Genomic DNA, 19,693 nt, shown 5'->3' with positions numbered 1-19,693 from the left:
ACCTTTTTTAGGCTTGGAAAACTTATAAAATGGCCCTGCCTTCCCTGCTACCCTTTGTGGTCTGACTTCTCAGTGATTTTAGAAATGTACCACTTTTCTGAAGTACTTATTCCCAGACACTTGTAACTAGAATTATGAGCCTTAGGAGAGTAAGTTGCAGCTTTATCAGGGTAAGAGCAAGGGCAGATCCCTGGAGGTTCTTGGTGGAAAGTATCACCAGAGCAAATGCTCCTGTTTCTAATACACAGGAAGCCTGGCTTCCCCACCCCCGACTCAGTCTCTGGAGGCCTCTAAAAGGGCTTTCTGGTAAAATCTTTAAAAAGGGAGGGGAACAAATGGTTGTTGAATGCTCAGTGTGTGCCAGGCAGTTGCTAAACTAATGTAGTCCTTTCTGTAACTTTTCTGATTGTTGGTGATATTCCCATATTACAGATGAGTTAACTGAGGCTTAGAGTTAAAAATAACCTGCCACTACTTAACACCACTATTCCACTAAACCAGCGTTTTCCAAACTTTAGTTTTTCCTGTATCACCATCATGATTTTTGTCATTCCTAAATTATCAAATATTTTAAGTATTGAATAATTAGTTAATACTTTGCAACCCAAAATTTATTTTAAAAGGAAATTTTGTCATTATCCTAAATGAAAAATTATATGCCATAAAAGAGAAGGTAACAATAAAAATAAATTTAGTGAAAATAATATCATGTTAAATTCTAGCTGAGATACTGTTTTCTGCCCAAGTCTCTATGAGTAGGCCTTTGTTAGAAAGGGAGGTAAACAATCATTAGAGAGGTAATAGACAAACTAGCACCACTCGAGATTTTCCTTCTGATATGATTAGAAGGATTGAAAGAGAACTGAAGAAGTTACAACTTTGGAATGTTTTAAAATGCTTCCTCTTTTACCACTTCAAGTGGTCTCCTCACTTTGGGAAACACCGACATAGGTGATGGTGTGTTCATTTTCCATATGAGTAAACTGAGGGGAGAAAATTTGTTCAAAGTTGAACTACTAGTTCCACAGACCTTCCTGTCTAAGGACCCTTTTCCTCCTCTTTGCTTTTCCTTTTCTCATTCTTCCCTTCTCATCCCTTTCTCCCCACCTTTCCTCTTTTCTTCCCAAGAAGGGCGTTCAGTTGACTACAAGGTAGTGTAGAGAAGATGTTTAGATGCATTTTTCTGATTTTTTTTTTTTGTTTGTTTGTTTAACTACTGTGAGATAGGATTTCATCTTCTGGAATTCAGGTCTTTCTCCAAACATTGCATTTCTTGGTTCTTACTGAATTCTAGATGTTGAGTGTAAAATATAAAGTAATTTTGTAGATATTTGTACCCCTATATAAAGTATTTATTGAAATAACTATAAAGACATCACAAACCTTCCTCTAACACCTAATTAGATAATGTTGGAAAAGTAAATTTGAAAAAGTATACTGCCAGCAGTTTTTGAGACATGTCATTGCAAGTGCAATAAAAGACACTTTCTTTGATTTTACTCTTTTGTAGTTTTGTAACATTTACAACAGTTGTAAATTTAATTAACATTTTATTGCATTATGTTTCAGTGGAGACAGTAAGTACCTGATGTAACTCTGTAACTGGAGTCTAGATTATAGTTTAAATTCTTAAAATTCCATTATTTTAAAAAGATTTACATTTAAATTTGTTTTTTATTTATCTTTAAAATTTTCTGAATAAGAGAAACGTTTTCTATTGTCATTTTTTTCCTTATTGAATTCTGTTCCTTCTTAAAATGCGAAAGGAGGAGTTCTGTAATTCTCTTGTTTAAAAGTTTGTTTCATGAGTTATTATGTAAGAAAAAGATTTGGTTCTGAATTGTTTTAAATAGCATCTTTAAGGAGGAGAGGGTATAGTTTAGTGGTAGAGTATGTGCCTAGCATGCACAAGGTCCTGGGTTGAATCCCTAGTATCCATCAAAAACTTAAAAAAAAAAAAAAGTAAATTAACAAACCTAATTACCACCCCACCCCACCCCCAAATTTAAAAAAATAACATCTTTATAGTTCTTCACAGAAATATTTTGCACTTGGGAAGAAATTTTGAGAAATTTTCTTAGAAATCATAGTTATGATAATATGCAGATTTAAGGATAAGAGTTCTTTTTACTCCAGGAGTTTACTTTGTGAATTGATTTTCCTATGTCTACTTTATTGTACTTTTGTCTTCTTTAAAATTTATTTTATTTTTTACCAAATGAAAGATTCTTTAAATTCTGTAGTGCTTTACAATTTTCATATAGATGATTTCATGCAATTCCATAATCTTTTTTTCTTCCTACCCCTATATTGCCCCTCTCTCTTCCATCTCCCCACTGGTAACCACTAGTTTGTTCTCTGTATCTGTGAGTCTGCTTGTTCTTTGTTTTATTCATTTGTTTGTTTTGTTTAGATTCCACATATAAATAATATATCATACAGTATTTGTCTTTTTCTCTCTAACTTATTTTACTTAGTGTGATGCTCCCCAGGTCCATCCATGTTGCGGCAGACAGCAAACTTTCATTCTTTTTTTTTATGCCTGAGTAGAATTCCATTATATATGTACATATTTTTTCCTTTCTTTATCTGTTCATCCATAAATCATTTTTAACCATTCATCTGTTGATGTACACTTAGGTTTCTTCCATATCTTGGCAGTGGTAAATAATGCTGCTATGAACAGTGGAGTGCATGTATCTTTTTGATTTAGTGGTTTTTTTGTTTGTTTTTTCAGATAATGTACGTAGGAGTGGAATTGCTGAGTCATATGGTAGTTCTATTTTTAGTTTTTTGAGAAATCTCCATACTCTTCCACTGTGGCTGTACCAGTTTACATTCCCACCAACAGTGTATGAGGGTTCCTTTTTCTCAACATCCTTGTCTTTATGCTAGGTACATCTTTGACTATTTACAGTGCATTCTTGATAAATCATCTTGTGAAACCTATTTCTAATAGATTTCTAATCCCAGAGGCCAGACTGGTGTAGTGTTTGATGGTCCAAACCTGGTATAATTTATACTTTAATAATTTTTTTTTAATACTTGGCATAAGCCAAAATAGGTAATTCAATGCTCTATGACACTTTGAACACAGGGTTTCAACCCAGGGCTTATTCCAGGCTAAGATTTGTCAGCATGCCTTGGTATGAAGTAATTGAGACTTTAGAACAAGAGTTTGAATTTTACCACTTCAGATTCTGAAAAACAGAAACTTAATTTCACAAACATAAACTTAATTTCTCTCTTGATTCAACATAGAACATATGTTGAACTATTTGTGTTCTTCCTGTTAAAAAGAAAAATTTTTGTCCTAAACTGATTTCTTAAATGAATTGTGATTTCATCTAAGAAATTCACATACAGAACTAGTCTAATTAGTACTTGATTTGTGACCATTGTCTTTCTCTGAAAATTTTGTAGTTAAGCGTCTCTTTTCTTTCTTCTTAAACTGAAATTTATTGTATGCTTACTGTGTACTTAATTTTGTACAGCAGTCTTACAAGGAGAGTTACATTGTCACTGTCACTTTGCAGATGAGAGAATGGAGGGTAGTTATGTGACTTGGCTCAGTAAATGGGAAAGATGGGATCTAGGTCTCTTTAACTCTAGGTCTCATACCATTGGAATCTCAGCACCAGCTTCTGGTAGAGGAGGATCTTAAGGGCCATTTGTACCTTAAGGAGTCTAGTATTTAGAATACATTGCTTTAATGGTAGGTGCAAAAATTAAACCCAAACATCAGAGTAACGCCACCTCCATTTTTTAGGTTTGGGAGACATGTGCCCTTTGAAAAAAAGGCAATTTGTGGTGTTGGAGAAGGATGCTGTCATGGGGTTTAGGACAGATTCTTGCAAACGGGGAGGCAGTGCTGGCCCTGGGCATGTGACATGGAAGTAGATCTCTGTGTGAAATGGGAGGGATTTTTAATACTTAGTGTCTTTTAAGAAATAAAGCAAACTAGCATTAAGCTACTGAATACTATTTGGAACAAGACAAAAAGTGAATAACGTGAACTGAAAAAACGTGAAGACTGTAACATGGTAGGGACTGTAAGCAGCCAGTATGTCTACACAATTTCAGTTTCCAGGTTAGCTTGTATTTCAGCCTGCCTTCTTGACCTTATGAGTATGCTCTTCTCATTTGACATTGTTAATCAATATTTACTTCTGAAAATTATGGTCACTTTGACTTATTTAGGAATGTGAGGCATATTCAGGAAGGAAATTGCTAAAGTCAGATCAGAACAGCTGTGTACTAAATAATGATTTCTTACTCTGATAGCCTGACATTTTTGGTATTTCACTTAGTTTTAAGACACATATTGGGAAGTAAGAGTGCTACATTGTTTGTGCTAACACTAATGCATGATAATGCTAAAAGAGGAACTTTACCTCTAAGCTGACACACTTTATAACAGGTATCAAAAGGTAAAAGGAAGCATGTATTACATGAATATGATTTTCGTGGGTCAGTGTAGACTGGTGTCTGTAGCTCTTAAACATGTCCCAGTCATTTATTTCGTTGGTCCGGTGATCCAAGATCTGAATGGTTGACCCAGAGGTCAATTTTCACATGAATGCTGTAGCCTCATCAAGAAGCCAACATCTCAGTAATAGCACTGAGTGATGACTCAATAAAAGGTCCTATTCCCTGTGTGTTCACGAAGTGGAACAGTTTTCGTAGAGCTGCTGCAAAGTAGTTTACATTTTTTAATCAAGAAATCTGCTTCACAAGACTTAAATTTGTGGTTTGGGGAATGAAGATCAGAATGACATTACCAGCCATAAATAGTGGCTAACCCTTAAGATTGAACACATACTGTATACCAGCTACTCTCTTGAGTGCTTTAAAATTTTTTGTTTCATTTAATCCTCTTGGCAGCCTTATGATGTGTACATACTGTTATTATTGCCATTTTTTTAGATTAGGAAAATGCCAAAGCCTTAAGGATCATTATTAGTGTTTAAATCAGAGAGAGATGCTACAGATGTTACTCCCTTTACACAATTTCCCCTGTCTGTAAAATGGAGGCTAGAGTGGGATGGAAGAGATTACAAATGATTTATAAGGTTCCTTCTAATTTAAAAAAAAAATCTAAGAATTTTGGCAACCCCTTAAGGGTTCCTCAAGTGTTAACATTATATCCTCTGTACCTCCTAGTACACACAACTGCCAGCTTTTGATAAATGCATAGACTTTAGAGCTGAAAAGAATACTAAGAAAATTGGCCAGACTTTCTCCTTTTACTGACGAGAAAATGGAGCACAGAGGGAGTAGATTACTCAGCATTACACAAATGGCTTATTAGTACTAGAACAAGGCTAGTGTTTAAGTGTCTTGCTTCCTTAGTATATCACTGTATTGATGTCTCAATATTAGGAAATTTCTTTAACATTAAAGCTGGTATAGATATTTTTATCTCTGTATAAAGATTTAGAACTTGGAAGTAAGAATTTATGTATTATCCTTTCAAACTGCAGGATGTGTTAATGAAGGGAAATGAAGGTTGCAAAGAGTAGCTTTTCAAATGTTGTGTTTGCTTATTTCTATGATGTGAGGCCACGCGTGCTGTACTAAACATGTGGAAAATGGGGAGCCAGCCAATAGGTATATGAGAAAATGCTCAGCATCACTAATCACCAGGGAAATGCAAATCAAAACCACAGTTTTGTGAGATAGTACCTCACACCTATCAGAATGGCTATCATAAAAAAGAACACAAATAACAAATATTGGCAAGGATGTTGAGAAAAGGGAACCTTTGTAGACTTTCGGTGGGACTGTAAGTTGGTGTAGCCACTTTGGAAAACAGTATGGATGTTTCTCATAAAACTAAAAATAGAACTCCTATATGACCTAGCGATTCTACTCCTGGGTATATTATCTGAAAAAACCAGAAAACAGAAACACTAATTCCAAAAGATTCATGCACCCAGATGTTCATAGCAGCATTATTTACAATTGCCAAGATACGGAAGCAACCTAAGGTGTTCGTCAGCAGATGAATGGATAAAGAAGATGTAGCATGTATATACAGTGGAATACTACTTGGCCATAAGAAGGATGAAAACTTGCCATTTGCAGCAACATGGATGGACTTGGAGGGTATTATACTAAGTGAGATAATTCAGACAGAGAAAGGCAAATGCTGTACGATATCACTTACATGTGAGATCTGAAAAATACAACAAACTAGTGAATATAACAAAAAAGTAGACTCAAAGAGAACAAACTAATTGTTACCAGTGGGGAGAGGGAAGGGGTGTGGGACAGTATAAAGGTAGGAGATTAAGAGGTACAAACTATTATGTATAGAATAAGCTACAAGGATATATTGTACAACACAGGGAATACAGCCAGTATTTTATAATAACTGTAAATGGAGTATAACCTTTAAAAGTTGTGACTCACTATATTGTATATCTGTAACATATAATGTACATCAACTGTACTTCACTAAACAAAATTTAAATAATAAGGCTTGTGACACATACACACAGATTAATAGAGATAAAAATAAAGTAAGTAAATTTTGAAAATAGGGAACCAACAGAGAATTTTTGAGTGGATTAGGAAATCTCAGTTCCAGAAATGAGAGAAGAAAGGAAACAAAGAATAGTTACAGTAGTCTAGGATTCTAGGGTGGTGAGAAGGCTTGAACTAGGTTTGTCGAGATTTGAGAGAGAATGAAAATGGCCTTGTGATTGATTTGACTTATTGTGATGGGATTTGTGGGAGGATGGTAAAGTGGGAGCCTGGGAGGAGTCCCTGCGCATCTCTGGCTTAGGAGATGGGAGCTGGTGGTACTAAGAACCTGAGTGGGAACACAGGAGAAGCAGGTTTAAAGAGAGAATAATAATAGGTTCAATTTGTTACGTTGAATTTGATGGCGTCTATGGGATATCCTGGTAGTTGTTGACAGTAGGCATTTGGATGGATGGGTCTAGAGAACAGTCTTATCTGGAATTGAAAGTTTGGGGATTACCAGTTGGGACTTACAGGTGAAAATGTGTGTTGATGAGACCATCCAACCAAGGGTAAGAGGGTAGTGTGTGTTCTGGGGTAGGCCTTTCTTACCCTCTTGACTTCATTTAGGAAAGAACATGTAAGGCAGGACCTATATAATCTTCATCTGTTAGGATGTGACTGACTCTGGGGGAAATGTTTGCCAACAGTGGGTAAGAACATTCAGAATACATACAGTTGACCCTTGAACAAACATGTTTGAACTGCACAAGTCTACTTATACAAAGATTTTTTTTCCCAGTAAACATATACTACAGAAGTTTATAATCTGCAGTTGGTTAAATCCTCAGATATGGAACCGTGGAAATGGAATGCTGACTGTAGTTATACTCAGCTTTTCGACTTTGTAGAGGATCTGCACCCCTAAGCCCCACATTGTTCAGGGGTCAAATGTAAATGGCTTACTGAGTACTATTGACTGTATTTATATTCTTTCTTTACTGACTAGCCTGATACAAGTGCTACTTGCCATCAAGACATTTCCACTTCCCTCTGGGAAGAAATAAGTAGTTTGGCTACTGCTGCTAGATTCTTCAGTAGGACATTTCCTTCATAATTCCTTGTATGCAGTCAGATTTTTGTTTTCACGTTTAGATTATAAGAATCTAGGGATAACTAGCTTTATTCATCTTTGTGTCCCTTATTAACACAGCACAGTGCTCTATACGTTGAAAATGCTAGGTAAATATTTTACTGAATTTAATTTTAGGACATAGGAAGTTTGGCATCTAAGAAGCAGCAGTTTTTCACCCTTAATCTTGTCCGTGGAGTGTCCTTTGTGTTTATGTGGTGCTATAAACATATGTTGGTTATTGCTCTTCTATCTTGACTCCAGTTTGAATAGTTTTAAATTTTTTGTTTTGGGGTTACTTCATACTAACACTCTTTGTTTCAGATTTGAAAGATTCTGGGGTAAAAGGTTAAAAATGTTGTGTCTCTGTTGCCACACAATGGATTTCTGAAGTTGGGAGATGAGAGATGGTACTGAGTTTTAGGCATTAATGATTAACCGGTATGTCAGAAAGATTGGTGTCCAGAATTATGTTTCTAATAAGAAGTAATTTAAAAGTCATTTAGAGAATGGGAGTTTTTTTCCCTTCAGTTAAAATGGTCCATTTTAGAGTTAAGCCAAATCATTTTCTTACTAGGATTTTTTAAATGTGTGTGTTTCTGCTTATAAAAACAATATATTTTCAATCAGAAAAGTAGAATGAAGGGGAAAAAAATTAGCCATAATGTCCACACTAAGATAATCAATGGAAAAGATAGGCCAAAATGTGCTTTATCATGTTTATATGTATTGGAATATAGCTGAGCTGATTCTGAAAGTATATGATTTTATATTTTATGTGGTATTTGCCCATTATAAACTCTTAATAAACATTTATAGTGTTCAAAAATACTCCTCTGAATAGGTATGCCATAGTTTTATCATTCTGTGTTGAGTTTTCAGTTGGCTTCTTATTTTGTACTACTTATTTCCCACCCCTTTCTTAGGATAAATTTCCAGAATTGATCCAAAGTGTTAATGTCTTCAAGGCCTTTCATGCTTCCATGCTGTTCCATTTTTATATGGGGTTTTTCAAAGAGAATTAGGAAAAGGTACATTCTGCTGCTTGTGAGGCATCTCTTTGGTTGCATCTGCTCCTCACTAATGGATTTCCTGAACAGACCTGGCTGCTTCTGTTCCATCACACCATCTGTTGGGGATGATATAGGGCATGTTCTTAAATGACCTCAAAAGCTCACACAAACCCTTTGGTCTGTAAGACTTTTCTTCAGTTAGTCTTTAAGATGACAGTGAGCAAAAACAAACAGACAAACAAAAACAACAAAAAAACTACACTCTCCCTACTCTTGTTGGGAGCAACATGCAGGTTTTAAAAGAAGCTAGTTCTTGTCTAATTATTTTATTCATAAGTGTAAAGTTTTATAGTTTGGTTTGGTCTGGTTAGTGAGGTTACTCTGCTTGTGACATAGACATCTTGGATTATCCAAGAGGAGGTTTATAATGGACTCATCTGAGGTGTATTTTTTCTTGGACTCTGAGGCCCTGCTGTTGTGAGGGTGTCAGGGTTTGTTCTTTGCAGTAATATTGAGCTCCCATCTATCTGGCTGTTGCAAAGCACTACGATACAAAGGTGAGGTTTTACTAGTCAAACTGCTCTGAATAGAAGTTCTCTTGTTTTGACTTCTGTAACTTTTTCCATATAACAAAATACAGTAATCTCTTTAAGCCTATAAATTGGAGATAACAGTAGCTCCTTTCAGTAAGAATTCATGTAAAGCATCAACCAATGCTTGGCATATGGTAAGGACTGAATAAATGGCGACTCACTGATTATTTTATGTATTTTATTGTATGTGTGCATTTTGAAGTTTCTTTAACCTCCAGGTTGAATGAATAATTGTCAACAATCCCTTTTGTTACTGCAGAGATCCAGAAATTGTAAATGAAAAATGTCAGAGGCCCATCAGTACATGGCAGTTTTCTGAGAAATGCCTGTACTATATTTCCATAGAAACACTAATGACCTCTGACTCATAAACCAAAATGCCTTCCTAAACTGTTTTCACCTTCTGATTCTGTAGCCATAGCCTTGAAGCTCTGTACTGCCTTTTTTTTTTTTTTTTAATATTTTAAAATTGAAATGTCATAATCTTGGGCTGGCTTTTCTGCCTTCAGTATAGTTTCAAGGCTGTAATTACAAAGCTAGAAGCCTGAAAAACTGCATGAAAGGTGATATAGGTTGATCAGGTGGAACTTATTAATGTTTCCATAGAAATGTAGACACTTCTTGTAAGCAGCATTTAAGCTGAGCAAGTATGTGGGCATAATAGGTTATATAATTGAGGATCCTTGGCTTCCCCTCCCCCAACTCTTTTTTTTTTTTTTTTGGCCCCTAAGGTTTCACATTAAGAAAATAACATTAGGAAAAAAGGCTTTGTTTTTGTTACAGTTTTTAAAATGAGACCTTGACATTTGAAGGTGGAGAAAGGGAAAAATGACTTGAAGCTCTGCCAGCCAGCTTTTGCTCTATGGACTTGTGATGTTATGTCCCTGTATTCAAAAGCACTTTCTGTTATTCCTGAATTATGGTTTATCAGGTTGCCTATGAGAAACAAAAGCTAATGGCCTAAGTGGCTTCTGCTCACTGGATAGAAAGGAAAGAAGCAGATGTGAATTTAATGCTCAGCTGATCCAAAGAAAAGTGTTTTTATGTTAGCTTGGGTTTGGGGCTAACTTGCAGGGTGCAAACCTGACCATGAGGCAGGCCATGGTCTGGCTAGCTAATGTTTGTTACCAAAAAGAAAAAAAAAGCCACATTCCTCTTCAGCCTCCACCCAAGCCATTCATTGTACCCAAAGGAGCCTAGAAGATTGAGCTAGGGGAAGGGCCCTGAAAAATGGAAGAGTTCCTAGAATTTCAGGAGCTGTGGATTGTTTGCCATGTATATCTTGGCTACCCCTCCCCCCAGCTCTTCCTTTTAACTCCTTATGCTTTTAGTTACCTGGTTGAAGTTTTCTAACCACTATATTTAAGTTAGCAGAATTGGACTGGTATTGACAAACCTAGGTATATCCGTATATTACCTTTCTCAGTGACTCTATTGCCTGTAAAGCCAAAAACTACCCTTGTATGTCAGTTAAAACCCTTTATGATACGGCCCTGGCTGGGGCTCCAGTCAAATCATATACCAGGTGACATTGTTCCCTCTCTCTGCTCGTGCCTCGTACATGTGGCTTCCTCTGCGAGTTTCTCCGATAGCCCTGTTCGGTGAGTGCTTATCCCTTCCACATGCCCCTGGCCCCTTGGTTGCTGCTTCTTTTCTCACTGATATGGATCACAACTACCAAACACTTACCAGTGACTTAAGTGGATCATTTCATTGAATCTTTACAACAATCTACAGATGAGGAAATTGGCTCATAGGATGAAGTCACTTCCTAAGCTAACGAAGTTCGTAAGTCATGGTGCTAGGGCTCAAGCCTATTCTAATATCAAAATATATGCTCTTAGTACTCTGCACTGATTCCCAGTTGCATCTTGTCCATTTGTCCCCATCTGTCTGTCCATCATTCACTCCCTACAGTTAATTTTTTAAAATGTTACTATTTATTTTTACTATCTTTATTTCATTTGGCTTTATTTTTTTAATAGTAAAATATATATAACATAAAATTTACCATTTTAACCATTTTTTAAGTGTACAGTTCAGTGGCATTAAGTACATTCACATTGTTGTGCTCCCCAGTTAATTTTAATTCTGAACCCCCTAGACTATTCATTGTCTGACAGTAGGGTCAATCTTACTGATACTTGTATCTTCCAGGCCTAGGACCTCCACAGTGTGGGCAGGTACTTAACATTCAAAAGAATAAGTGACTATTTGCTAGGCTGATAGAGTTACTTTTCTTTTTTTTTTTTTTAACATTTTTTATTGATTTATAATCATTTTACAATGTTGTGTCAAATTCCAGTGTTCAGCACAATTTTTCAGTTATTCATGGACATATACACACTCATTGTCACATTTTTTTCTCTGTGAGTTATCATAACATTTTGTGTATATTTCCCTGTGCTATACAGTGTAGTCTATTCTACAATTTTGAAATCCCAGTCTATCCCTTCCCACCCTCCACCCCCCTGGTAACCACAAGTCTGTATTCTCTGTGAGTCTATTTCTGTCCTTTATTTACGCTTTGTTTTTGTTTGTTTGTTTTTGTTTTTGTTTTTGTTTTTTAGATTCCACATATGAGCGATCTCATATGGTATTTTTCTTTCTCTTTCTGGCTTACTTCACTTAGAATGACATTCTCCAGGAGCATCCATGTTGCTGCAAATGGCATTATGTTGTCGGTTTTTATGGCTGAGTAGTATTCCATTGTATAAATATACCACCTCTTCTTTATCCAGTCACCTGTTGATGGACATTTAGGCTGTTTCCATGTTTTGGCTATTGTAAATAGTGCTGCTATGAACATTGGGGTGCAGGTGTCATCCTGAAGTAGATTTCCTTCTGGATACAAGCCCAGGAGTGGGATTCCTGGGTCATATGGTAAGTCTATTCCTAGTCTTTTGAGGAATCTCCACACTGTTTTCCATAGTGGCTGCACCAAACTGCATTCCCACCAGCAGTGTAGGAGGGTTCCCCTTTCTCCACAGCCTCTCCAGCATTTGTCATTTGTGGATTTTTGAATGACGGCCATTCTGACTGGTGTGAGATGATACCTCATTGTAGTTTTGATTTGCATTTCTCTGATAATTAGTGATATTGAGCATTTTTTCATGTGCTTTTTGATCATTTGTATGTCTTCCTTGGAGAATTGCTTGTTTAGGTCTTCTGCCCATTTTTGGATTGGGTTGTTTATTTTTTTCTTATTGAGTCGTATGAGCTGCTTATATATTCTGGAGATCAAGCCTTTGTCGGTTTCACTTGCAAAAATTTTCTCCCATTCCGTAGGTTTTCTTCTTGTTTTACTTCTGGTTTCCTTTGCTGTGCAGAAGCTTGTAAGTTTCATTAGGTCCCATTTGTTTATTCTTGCTTTTATTTCTTCTAGGAGAAAATTTTTGAAATGTATGTCAGATAATGTTTTGCCTATGTTTTCCTCTAGGAGGTTTATTGTATCTTGTCTTATGTTTAAGTCTTTAATCCATTTTGAGTTGATTTTTGTATATGGTGTAAGGGAGTGTTCTAGCTTCATTGTTTTACATGCTGCTGTCCAGTTTTCCCAACACCATTTGCTGAAGAGACTGTCTTTATTCCATTGTATATTCTTGCCTCCTTTGTCGAAGATGAGTTGACCAAAAGTTTGTGGGTTCATTTCTGGGCTCTCTATTCTGTTCCATTGGTCTATATGTCTGTTTTGGTACCAATACCATGCTGTCTTGATGACTGTAGCTCTATAGTATTGTCTGAAGTCTGGGAGAGTTATTCCTCCAGCCTCTTTCTTTCTCTTCAGTAATGCTTTGGCAATTCTAGGTCTTTGATGGTTCCATATGAATTTTATTATGATTTTTTCTAGTTCTGTGAAATATGTCCTGGGTAATTGGATAGGGATTGCATTAAATCTGTAGATTGCCTTGGGCAGTGTGACCATTTTGACAATATTGATTCTTCCAATCCAAGAGCATGGAATATCTTTCCATTTTTTAAAGTCTTCTTTAATTTCCTTCATCAATGGTTTATAGTTTTCTGTGTATAATTCTTTCACCTCCTTGGTTAGATTTATTCCCAGATATTTTATTACTTTGGGTGCTATTTTAAAGGGGATTGTTTCTTTACTTTCTTCTTCTGTTGATTTATCGTTAGTGTAAAGAAATGCAACTGATTTTTGAACGTTGATTTTGTTATCTGCTACCTTGCTGAATTCTTCAATCAGCTCTAGTAGCTTTTGTGTGGACCTTTTAGGGTTTTCTATATATAGTAACATGTCATCAGCATATAATGACACTTTTACCTCTTCTTTTCCAATTTGGATCCCTTTTATTTCTTTCTCTTGCCTGACTGCTGTGGCTAGGACTTCCAGGACTATGTTGAATAGGAGTGGTGATAGTGGGCATCCTTGTCTTGTCCCAGATTTTAGTGGGAAGCTTTTGAGTTTTTCACCGTTGAGTACTATGCTGGCTGTAGGTTTGTCATACATAGCTTTTATTATGTTGAGATATGTTCCCTCTATACCCACTTTGGCGAGAGTTTTTATCATAAATGGGTGTTGAATTTTATCAAATGCTTTTTCTGCATCGATTGAGATGATCATGTGGTTTTTGTCCTTTCTCTTGTTGATGTGATGTATTACACTGATTGATTTGCGTATGTTGAACCAGCCTTGTGTCCCTGGGATGAGCCCCACTTGGTCATGATGTATAATCTTTTTTATGTGTTGTTGGATTCTATTTGCTAAAATTTTGGTGAGGATTTTGGCGTCTATGTTCATCAGTGATATTGGCCTATAATTCTCTTTTTTTGTAGTGTCTTTGCCTGGTTTTGGTATCAGGGTGATGGTGGCTTCATAGAATTAGAGTTATTTTTCTAATAACAGCTGATAAACTTATAAATTGGTTAGTAAATAACACTATTGTAAACATTTCCACATTTCATTTACTTTAAACCTGCAACAGAATCCAAAAGGTGGCATAACAAATTGAGAAGAGGAAAATCTTTTCTCCTGTCTTACATTGTCCATTGTAATAGCCACTGGCCTTATATGGCTACTTTAATTAAATAAAATTTAAAGATTCAGTTGCTTAGTCTCATTAGTCACATTTCAAGTGCTCAGCAGTTACATGTGGCTAGTGGCTACTGTTTTGGACAGTGTAGATAGGGAACATTTCTATCATTGTAGAATTTCTGTTGGACATTGATTGTTATTCTGCAGAGAATAGTGAAATTTATTTTCTCTTAGAACTTGATATTTTGGGAAGAACTTCATTTTAGTGGCATATGGTTTAGTACCATTGCTTTTTAGAGAAAGAAACAGTTCCTAAACATTTACTGAGCAGCTTTTCCTGGGATCCTGGAACATGCCTCAGCCTTGGGGTGGGGATATGTTTGGGGATGAAATGGGAAACTGATACAGATGACCAGAGCTGATGATCCAGAAAGGACCAGTGAATAACTTATATATCAGTACAAAGCCTGGATAAAATTTTTTAGCTTTTTCTTGGAGAGTATGGAAAACAAAATTCTCTACAACCTGTATTCACAGTCAGTAGCCCTGAACATGATTTGATGTGGGAAGCACAGGGACTTGGGAGCTCAGGGTAGGGGAACCTAACTAAGCAGAGCAGTTTCAAAATGCTTTTAGATCCTGATTTCCTTCTGGAAGCTCTGCTTCATTTCATATTGCACATTTAAAGCTATTTAAAACTTGAATTGCAGTTGACTAGGTGAAATAATGTTATATCATATTTTTAATTGAACATTTTAATTAATGTTAATATATGATTTCTGTGTTGGGGAAAGATAAGGTTTGATTTGAATTGTAGAACTTTGCCTTTTAATGGCCTCACCTTAATTTTGCCTGTGGGCTTCAAAATAGACTGGCAGAATCATAACCAGGATCCAAGTCTTTACTGCACCATGCTGCCTTTCTAAAGTCAAGTTAAATTAAATTAAAACATTCCTAGAGTAATATTTAACTTGCTTTTGTAGAAGACACATTATAGATTACAGTTAGCTAGTCTTTCAGGCTTGGGTTTGTTTACTGGCATTACCCATGGCTTTTATATGTTCACATTTGGTAAAAAATGGATACTCAAAGTTTATTTAAGATCCTATTATGGTGGGTGGGAGGGTATAGCTCAAGTGGAAGAGCGCATACTTAGCATACACGAGGTCCTGGATTCAATCCTCAGTACCTCCATTGAAAAACTAAATAAACTTAATTACCTCCCCTTTGCAAAAAAAAAAAAAAAAAGTTTGTATAAATAATAGCCAAAGATGTATTATTTTCTGTATACTATATAATTCACCATCTTCTCTGTCTTCTGTGAAATACAGCCTTTTCTGACACACAAAAAAGGTCCTATTATGGTAAATACATAACTTTATAGTCAAAATAGTAAAGAAAAAAATCAATAATTTTTTAATCTGTTACTGAAGCCAATCACAGACTGAGGAATCACTGATCTTTTTCCTATTGTCAAATTTTCTCCTATTGGAGAAAAGCTTATCAACTGGATCTTCCTTCGTATTAAAGAAAATCCCTAGACTTTGAGCCATTTATTGACCTCCTGCTGTAAAGTAGGTGATTTATATATATTCACCAAATCTCACAATGGTTGAACAAGATGGTTATTTTTATCCCCATTTCAAGAAATAGGTATAGGGTAGTTAATTAAAAATAGTGGCAAATCTGGGGTTTGAATCCAACTCTAACTCAGATGAGTGAAACATAATTTCACTATGCATCTGTCTTCTAAGGTAACCAATGATAAGTGAATGTAAGCTTTGCACTAAATTATAGAGTGCTTATGAGCATGGTGACTTAGTGATATATCTGTCATTTTAGGAACCAACCTGCATTTTCTTTCACTTTTTAAAGCAATTTAAGTCACCGTCCTGGATTTCCACAACATTTCCTAATCTGTTTAATGTGTTGTATTCTGTGTGACAGAAGGTTTTGGGGTTATGTTTGTGTATTTATGTGGCTTAGTGATCTGCTTTTTTACCAAACAGCTCTGATATCCTTTGCCTTTGTGTTAAATTGAACACACCTTGGGGTTACTTCTAGCAGTGATTTGGATTCTTCTAGCTAGCAATCATTTTGCTAGCTAGATCTGGTTGCTGAGAATCTGGGTGAGACTGTTTGAGACTGGTAGCCACATCTAGCCATTCCACTGACTTGTTGTCAGGAGGTGGAATTAACATTGTTCTCTGTATCTCCTCAGGCCTCCTGCATTAGTGATGATCTGTAAAACCAGAGACAACATTATTAGCCAATGGTCTCAGGGCTGGATGGAGGGAATGTAGACATAGTTACTGAATTCCATAATCAGGGCTCTTTGTGACTGTTGGAGGAATTTTTTAGGGCAAATAAAAAGAGTTCTTCCTTTAGGGGCTCGCATACTACATTTGGAATCACTACATCAAACAATTTCCAGGCTCAAAATATTGGGGAGAAAAAGGTTCAAGAATCACAGCAAGTAAATAAACAATGATGTTATAGGGTTCCATCCGCGGTCTTTGAGGATGATGTCATAAATGGGTCAATAGTTACCTCCTATCATCTGCTCTTTGCTACCACGGATACAGCCCTAGATCGGATGGATCCTTGGGTTTAGTAGTAGCTCACACATGTTGAGCTTTTACTTCGTCAGGTACAGTGCATAGTCTTTACATGCACTATCTCATCTAATCCTTTTAACAGAACTATAAGGTAGGTGCTGTTGTTAATCCCAATTTATAGCAGGGTTAGGGTCAATCCTACTTGGGTCATATGGACTGATTGTGTAAAAGGGTAAGTCTCCAAAGGAAAATCGGGATGCCATTAACAGAAGAAGAGGGGAGTGGTTGCTAGGCAGATAAAAGCAACAGACATCCACTTGAACTGTTTTTCTTAGGGTTGTCTTTGTTTTTTAGTCACCTCCACTTTGTGTTTGATTTAGTTACTTTGAGTTCAGAATGGTATTTGTTTTCAGAAAATGTGTTAGACTTTGTCCTTTCTTGAGACTTCTAATACAGTTCTTTCATTTAATGGTCAGAATCTGAGGTCTAGAATAGGGGACTTGAGTGACTTGCCTAAAGTCATACAACTAAACTAAAAGTGGCTTGAACTATAACTTTGCTACATACATTAGCCTTCCTGTGCTTTTGTCCTATTTTTGAGTGAGTTTATGTTATGTGAACACTTACTCTCAGTTTCTCTTCTGGCAGGGTGTTCAACATTGGACCCATGTGTAATGATGAGTTATTTCCTCTTTGCCTAGTATCTCTCCACACTTTCCTATTCCTGTTGCGTTTATGTAGAAAGGCTTTAAAGTTGCTCTGAGGTGAGCCTTCTTAGGCATCTCAGCCACTTTCGCAGCTTCTAAACTCTGGTTTTCCAGATCAGATTTCCTCATTCAGACATTCCACACACTTTTCAGGCTAGACTTAAAATTTTCTGATCCTATGACTTTCTTTCCCTAGACTAATTTGAGGCAGGATCATGTTTTCTGTTTAGTTCATCCTGCATTTGAGCACCTTGCATAGTGTACTGGCAGCTGCTCTGGGCGTAGAAGCAGCTCTGCAGGTGGATGTGCACAGACCCTACCCTTGAAGCATGGAGGAGGCCGTGTTTCATGGTGGTGATGATATCTGAGCTGGATCTTGAAAGATGATGAATAGTTCTCTACCAAGTGGAGAGGAAGGAGGATGCACAGGAAGGCAAGAAGGCATGTGGCATGTTTGGTGAATGGTGTGGCCCAAACAGCCCAGGATTGCAAGGACTTTAAAAGTTATGGTGTTTAAACATTCTACCTGCTATTTGAATCCCTCTTCTTCACAGTGATTCTTTGGCTTCTGGTTGCCCAGCTCTGATGATAGAAAATGCTCTTGTATTCCTCTAGTCCTAGGGGTTTGCTCCATTATTTTTGAATTTATCGTTGAGATACTACAGTTGATGTTTATTGAACAGCTACTTTGTGCTAAGCTTGTGAGAGATAATGAGGATACAGCTGTGAACAAGACAGGCCCAGTCCCTTTCCCTGGGTCAGTGGAACACTATTAGTGGAACAGTCTATTAGTGGCATTAGACATTGAAAAAGTAACTCCTAGTTGATGAGTGCACAAAGCATTACAGATCGTTATTACAGGGAGCTTTGACCTTGTGTATGAGGCAAGGGTAAGGGAGGCAAGAAAAAGCTTTTCTGAGGAAATGCCTAAACTGAAGATGAGTAGAAAGCAAACTGGAGAAAGTAAGCAATCGTTCCAGGAAAAAAGAACTTTTATTCACTGGGTATGGAATACCTACTGTGTGTTTGCTATTCACTGTGCTTGATCTTTCTCTTCAGCGTGATAATTAACACACTAATCAGACAGATGTAGCTCAGACTTTTTGGGCTGAAATGTACTTTGAGAGATATTTATTCCAACCTGAATAGCATATTTATTAATGGAAGAATTGCTTCCATTTATGTGTACAGGTAAAAATTATTCAACATCTGTGAAAATTTTAAGTAAAATTACCGTTTGATATTTGTTATAAGGTCACATTTGTATATTTTGCTTTCTTTTGGAAGGTAATTAATTGATAACATAAATAGAACATGACAAATATTAAATGAATTGAAATTTTACTATGAATTTTTATTCTAATTACCATTGGCTTGCCTTGCTTATTCATAATTACTTGTGCTGTGTGTTTATTGAGCTCCTACTCTGTGCTAAGTAAGCATTTTGTATCAATGTTTTCACTTAATCTTCTTTACTACTTCATGATAAGTACTGTTACTATCTCCATTTTTATATAAAGATGATTAGATGGAGGCTCAGAGAGGGATATACAGTTGCTAAATGTTAAGTCAGAGCTAAGATTCAAATCCAAATTTGACTTCTGAGTCTGGATTTATTGTCCACTATATGATACTTGATTTTTTTGTATTTGCAAGTACCTTAGAGTAATTCATGAATCATAATCTTTTTTTCCTGTTGTTTCTCTTTAGGTTTTTGTCAGGACGAATTGGCAGAGCTCGACCCAAGCACTAGTAAGTTCTGAATGTTCCCCAGGGCCCAAGGGTAAGAAAAGTATACATGTGTGTACCTTTAAATGTATAACTTAAATGTGTATCTGTCATTGATAGAGCTATTGGCTGAGATTTTATTTTACTTTAATTTATGATTATGGAAGGGCATTCTCTTTTTTCTAGTTATGTTTTCTTTTTCTTCTCCTAATACTGTTTGGTGGCCAGAGTCCAGCCATTTAATAGAAAATTCTTTGCTGAAAATTTCTGTGTAATACTGCTCCCCTTATTCTCCGTCATCCCATGGAACCAGCAGCAACAAAAACTGTGCTTTCATTTAGGCACACATACAACCATATACCCACAACCACTTTTTAGAAGTATTGGCTAATTTTGACATAATGGCTTTCAAAGAAGGATTATATAAAGGTTTAGATATTTATAGTTGATAACCTTCATATCACAGTTTAATTTCTAAAGCACCTTCATCTACATCCT

The 19,693-nt window shown here is 36.3% G+C and overlaps 1 protein-coding gene across 2 annotated transcripts in view; it reads left to right on the top strand.

Moving 5' to 3' along the window:
* Positions 1-19,693, top strand: part of NR6A1 (nuclear receptor subfamily 6 group A member 1) — a 204,165-nt gene that overhangs the window by 16,427 nt on the left and 168,045 nt on the right. For both annotated transcript variants that reach the window (XM_031450436.2, XM_064490505.1), the window contains exon 2: positions 19,178-19,219. In XM_031450436.2, coding sequence (XP_031306296.2) covers positions 19,178-19,219 — 42 coding nt within the window. The remainder of the gene's footprint in view (positions 1-19,177; positions 19,220-19,693) is intronic.

The sequence above is a fragment of the Camelus dromedarius genome, chromosome 10 (genome assembly GCF_036321535.1).
Source record: "Camelus dromedarius isolate mCamDro1 chromosome 10, mCamDro1.pat, whole genome shotgun sequence".
Lineage (NCBI taxonomy): Eukaryota > Metazoa > Chordata > Mammalia > Artiodactyla > Camelidae > Camelus > Camelus dromedarius.
This window is presented reverse-complemented; position numbering and strand designations above follow the sequence as displayed.